The 6,154-nt window shown below is 50.4% G+C and overlaps 1 protein-coding gene across 1 annotated transcript; it reads left to right on the plus strand.

Moving 5' to 3' along the window:
- The first annotated feature begins 2,121 nt into the window (after positions 1-2,121).
- Nkx2-6 (NK2 homeobox 6) lies at positions 2,122-5,482 on the plus strand. Its single transcript, XM_041663642.1, has 2 exons — positions 2,122-2,362; positions 4,866-5,482. The coding sequence occupies exons 1-2, from the start codon at positions 2,122-2,124 to the stop codon at positions 5,480-5,482; spliced, it is 858 nt and encodes a 285-aa protein (XP_041519576.1).
- The last annotated feature ends 672 nt before the right edge of the window (positions 5,483-6,154 follow it).

Here is a 6,154-nt window from a genome sequence, read left to right on the forward strand (position 1 = left end):
AAAGAAATAAAGCATCTACAAAGATAAAGCTTTATTTATGGTGATTTTAAAAAAGAGACTAAAATTATGAACTCATTCTGTTAAGATCCGTCTGCAATGTAAGACATTTTATTGTTGAACCATACTCAGAAAATATACTCATTTATAATGGATAAATGCGTAAATTTAAACAATGCAAAAAAAAAAACAAGACTTATTTCTGAGTGGATGTTTTCAATCTCCCCCTCCCTGATTTTTCCACTTTTTCGGAGTACTCATAATTTTATGATAAAAAACGAAAACATGATAAAGTGAAAATATGTTTGGATTATCATAAAATTTAATAACCCCGAGGGCAAAGGGTAGGGAATATTGGTTTTGGGGGGGGAAACGCTATGTCGGCCAGGAAGAAGCAGGACCTCCATGAAGTCTTCCCTGCCCATCCCCTCTCCCATCCGCGTCACTGACTAGAAAAAAAAGATCTGGAGGCATAGAGTTTCATCAGAAAGATTACATGATATGTATATGAAACTATTACAACTACTTAGTCACGAAAAATCAAGTTTGCTGAAAATTTTCGTGAAGTTTTTGTTTCGAAATTGTGTCCTCTAGACCTGGGAGATGGTTTAGGCTAAAGATCCTAAACGGCTGGATCCTTGGAACCCATCGACTCTGCCCTCAAGTTGCCTCTGACCTCACCTGGGCTTGCAGCCCCTCCCCCTCCCTTTCCACAAAATAATTTTGTTTTTAATTTTTTTTTGTGTGTGTGTGTGCTTTCTGACAGGAGAGAGAGAGGTGAGTTTTCATCGGGATTTTAGTATATAGCAACTAAACCTCTCGTAAAACCGTGGATTTTCATAAGACGGGTTTAAAAACATTTGATCTGAAATTCCCTTTAAATCTCTAGTGAGATCTTTTCTATTTTAAACGGTATTTTTAAATCCTGTGCTGGGAATGCAACGCCGAACCCCCGGTTTCTTGATCTCATTAGCATGAGTCATGGCGGCTGGGGGATTCTTGATTATACCATGTACTGCTTATTCCTCCTGCTGACGCTTCTTTCTCCTTAACTCATGAAAACGAAGTATAAAAGAAGTTCGCCCTTTGTCCCAATCCACACGTTGTGCTCCAAGAGCCAAAGCCTTATCTGCTCACTCTCCCGGTGATCCTACCGCGAACACCAAGCGTTGTGTACTCCCCCCAAGCTGTGTTCAAGCAGCTGTTCTGAAGAGCTAAGACCGGGCGAAACTTCCACTCACACACGTTTGCTCAAGACAAGCTTTAAAGCAAAGACAAGGTGAGGAAACACCGGGGGAGAGACGAGATGAACTTATGTCTAAGTTTCTCTGGGGTGAGAGTTTACCTTACTTCCTAACCATTCCAGAAATACTCAAAGATAACCGGAATACCCCCGCTCCCCCGCAACACAAGCCTCTGAGCCTCAATTTCCCTTCCCTGTTAAGTGACAGGTCCATGCTGCGCAGCATATATTGGACTTAAAAAAAAAAAACTTGCTCATTGACTTTATCAGTCGTTAGTGTCCCGAGATTCTTCTAGCACCAGCTGAGACCCCCCCACCCACACACACACACACCTCTCATCTCACATCCTAGGTGCTCTCCAGCTCTCTATTCCTCGGTTTTTCTTTGCCATGCGCGTGTGTCCTGGAAAACCAGATGGACTGACTGCTCAGAAACTCGGAGCTAGCGCCTTCCAGGTACACCCTCTCAGAGCCTTCCCTCAGCCCGAAGCCCTCGGAAGCTCCCCGCAGCACCCACTTGAGATACAGGCCACGCCCTACTTGTCTTCTTTGTTTTTGAGAAGGGTCAGTAGGAACCAATTCCCCCAAAAAGGTGACGAGGGATTGGGGACGAACAGAAGGGCCCCAAGGCCAGCGTCTGGGGAGGAAGGTGCAGGGCTAGCACGTGGTTTCTGTGGAAGCCAATGGAGGACCGCAATTTTGTCACCCGGTCCTGGTCCCCCAGGCTGCAGATGAGGCCAAAGGAAGGTGTGGCCCCGGACGTTAAATGTGCTTCCAGGAGTCGCTTGAGCCTGCCTTCACAAAAGGGGAAGTTAGGGGTGTGCGACTCCTCGCAGTGGTGGAGAACTTGTCAGCTCCGCGCAGCCCAGATCTCCTCCGAGATGCTGCTGAGCCCGGTCACCTCCACTCCCTTCTCCGTAGACCACATTCTCAGGTTGGAGCATGAGCCGAACGAAGCCTACGCCAAGACTCGGTCACAATGGGAGTTTCATAAGAACCTAGAAAAGCCTCAATACCTAACAAAGGGCCCGGAATCCGGAGGGTCAGAGGGTGGTGACTGGGCACAAGCTGGCTCAGACCCTCTTCGGTGCCCCTGGGAGACAGTCGTGGAGATGGAGCCAGGTGAGTAAGCACTCAGGTCTTTTCTACAGGCGTTATTGAAGGAGTGAGTCGTCACCGGCAGAGAGTCTTCCGGAGTCCCACCCTATCTTCCCTCATTTTATGAGTCCAAAAGACAGTCTCCCTGCTCCTAGTCCTGCCTCCTAAGGGCTTGAATTGTAGGGTGTTCCTTCCCACAGCTGCCCCTCTGCCAACCACAAAGATGTGATTCCAGTGGAGCCTGGTATGGAGAGTTTCTTTCCCCCACAAAACCTCTTTACCATAACTTAGTTCATGCTCCATCACTGCTACCCTTGCCTGCCTAACCTTACATTTCTGGAGGAAACTACACACACACACACACACACACACACACACACACACACACGGACACACGGACACTGACACAGACACAGACATGGACAGACACACACACACACACTTGGACACAGGGACATGGACACAGACAGACACACACATTTCTCCTTAGAAGAAATGAGAGGGGAAGAATAAGTGTGCCTCTCCCCCCCCCCCCGTGTGTGTGTGTGTGTGTGTGTGTGTGTGTGTGTGTGTGTTGCTTTCCAAGTGGACCTGGCATTTTAGAATAACTGCACCCTAGCCCATCTGGTCCAAAGTGAAAGGGCAAGCAGAGAGGCCCAGGAACCTATCCTTGTGGAAAGAGAAGGAACAGACAGGGAGTTTTATGTTCTGGAAGCCTCTACAACACAGGTGGTATAAATAGGCAGGAAAGGCCTACTATTGGAAGAATGAAATGGCCACTGTCCTCCCACCCTGCCAGTGTGCCAGGTGAGTGTTCCCACCTCCAGTCTGAGGTGAGGAGGAGAGTAGTTTGGCACAACCAGCCTTTCTCACCAAGCCAGACCACACATAATCATGGCATAGCCACGAAAGCACCTCCTGAGTTACCCTCAGATTTGAGGCTGTTTGTCACCCATCCTCCAAAAGCCTGAACATTCTGTTGTGTTTAAAAAGAAACCAGTGGGTTTTCTGCAGTGGACACTAACCATTCAGTTCCCTGGGCATGGGTCTGCTGACTTGAAGCTCCTTTCAGCTTTGCTGAGAAGGACTATGGCGCTTTCTCTCCCCCACTACCCCAGTCACAGGCACACCTGAGTATGTCCCTTGCCTGGCAGCCTGTCTTCTGCTACTGTGATAGCCACACAGGGCCCACCCCAGCCTGGCCCTGAGGGCCTTCGGTCAGGGGATTGGGCCATCTGGTGGGCTTCTCCAAGACCTGTGACATGCATCCCCATCTGACTCTTGCCTTCTTGAAAGCAGGGCTCAGAGCCCTCCAACTGTGACTCAGAGGGTCCAGGAAGCTAACTCTATGTATTTGTGTTTTGTATTTTTGAGATAGGATCTCACTATGCTGAATTTAACCTTTAGTGTGTCAGCTGATTGGGAGGTGGACGTAGAGGATAATTTTCATTGTCTAAGAATGAAATCCAAGGAAGCAAGATGCCATTTGATGTTTGTCCTACCATCATAGCTAAATTCTATGTGACCCGGACACCCATTAAAAAATCAAGTTTATTTTCTTTCTTCAATATGAATGACCTCAGATTGAGAGAGTAAATTTTTCATAATTTTAGAGATCTACAGTTCAAGTTTTTGGATTTACCTGGATAGGGGCTCTTTTCCTGATGGGAACTTTGAAACTATGACTGCCCTTGAGCTGGCTTTGTAGATTAGGCTAACCCGAATTTAAAGCGATTGGAAGGGGCTTTGCCGAGTCAGCTGCTTTCAGATGAAGTCTCTTGCCTGCCCGTTCAGCATCGCTGGAGGTCAGTCTCATTTAATTTTAAAAGGAAACAGACCCTCCCGGTTTCCACTTTTGCTATCATAGGTATCTATGGTTTCTTTGCGCAGACGCCCTTTACCCCAGGGGAGGGGGGGGGGATGTTTTTCTCTTCTCAAACTTATTTAAACAACAGCCAGTTCCCCAGAGGTTGTGCTCCGGGGCCGGAGGCTGAGAGTCAGAATCTCAACCATTCCAGCCCACTTGAGGATGTTGACCCTGCCTAACTTGCACTTGCTTGGTGACCTTAGAAGTTCCCTTCCGTGTCCCTGGATTTCTCCAGGTGTGAGCTGGGGTTTTTAAGTCTGCTCAGGAAATCTCTTGTTTTTAATTTGTACTGTAGAGCATCGTGTTTATGAAGTTTAAGGTCCAGCCCCCATTCTGATTGGCCCGCACACTCACGTTTTAAGATTCCTCAAACTCTTGAACTACCAGACACAATTGAAGAAAATAATCACACCTGATGTAGAATCTAAAATTGGCGAAACGAAGACTCAGTCTATCAGATTTTACTTAGGCTCTGGAGGGTACGAAAGCGGCAGAGATATGAGAAATAAGATCACTGAGACCCGCCTGGGAGGAGGCGGGCAGAGGAGGGTGAGGACAACGGGATGCTCAGTCAAGGCTGCCAGGGAGAGAGGGCTGGTTAGTGAAAACAACCTGAGCCTGTTGCTGGCTGTTAATGTTGTTCCTTCCACGTGATTTTAGACACTCCCCCGCGCGCGACCTCCACGCTTGGAGCTGGGAACCCGAGGATGGAGCGCGGTGCGGGCAAAGGCGGCGACAGTGTACACCGAGACGACCCGGAGGCGGCCAGGACGCGGCAGCGGCGGAAACCCCGCGTGCTGTTCTCACAGACCCAGGTGCTGACCCTGGAGCGCCGCTTCAAGCAGCAGCGGTACCTGTCTGCGCCGGAGCGCGAGCATCTAGCCAGCGCGCTGCAGCTCACGTCCACGCAGGTCAAGATCTGGTTCCAAAACAGGCGCTACAAGTGCAAGAGGCAGCGCCAGGATCAGACCTTGGAACTGACGGGCCACCCGCTAACACCACGCCGGGTAGCAGTGCCGGTACTGGTGCTGGATGGCAAGCCCTGCCAGGGTCCCGATGCCCCCGCGTTCCCGGGTCCCTACGCGGCCACCGCGCCCCATTCTTGCTTTAGGGGCTACTCCGGCCCTTCCTATAGTGCTAGCTACGCGGGCGGCTACACCAGCGTCGGTCCCGGGCCACTCACCCCACTGGCCAGCTCTGGCTTCAGCCCAGGTGTCCCGAGTTCTGCCCCGCAGGGTCATCTGCCCGCCACGCTACAGAGAGTCGCGGCCTGGTGAATAGCTGGGCTCAGCTACTGCCATTAAGGGCCAGGTGCCTGGTCCCCTCCCCTTCCAGCTGCTCGCCAGAGAATTGAGCGTCTGCTGCCTAGGGGCTGGAAAGCGGCGATCCCCCCATCTCACTGATCTTGCGACTGACTTGCCCAGAGAAGTTCCCTCCAACCCCGGCGGGCGCTGAGAACATTCTTTCCCTCAGAGGTGTAACCGGGCTTTGACTGGCCACCTAGATGCTGTGCACAGAGGTGGCTGACAGTTTGGAAGCAGGTGATTCTGAGCCACAACCCGCTTTAAACAATTACAAGCATCCCGGAGGCCTGAGGAGCAAGGCGTTCTGCACTCCATCCCCTAAAGGAACAAGTGCATGGCCAGAAGGGATACGAGGTTGAGAAGAGAGAAATGTCAAACTGCTGAAGATACCAGGAGACCACCAGCCTGAAGTGCCTCCCTGGACCTCCCGGAACAGTCACACTCCAGCACTTTCCCTGGCGGTGACTTGCAGAGGGGTCCTATGCACTCTCAGCAACTGCATTTGTACAGGGAACAGCCGGACGAGTAAATGAATTAACTATATTCGGTGTGTTTGCTAGTTACAGACATCAGGACCCTCAAGGGGTTGTTCTCAGAGGGCACGATGGCATACACCTGTAATCCCAGCACTCAGGAGACCCAAGC

The sequence above is a fragment of the Microtus oregoni genome, unplaced genomic scaffold (assembly GCF_018167655.1).
Source record: "Microtus oregoni isolate MIOR12 unplaced genomic scaffold, Mior012 000001F_ref0000356, whole genome shotgun sequence".
Lineage (NCBI taxonomy): Eukaryota > Metazoa > Chordata > Mammalia > Rodentia > Cricetidae > Microtus > Microtus oregoni.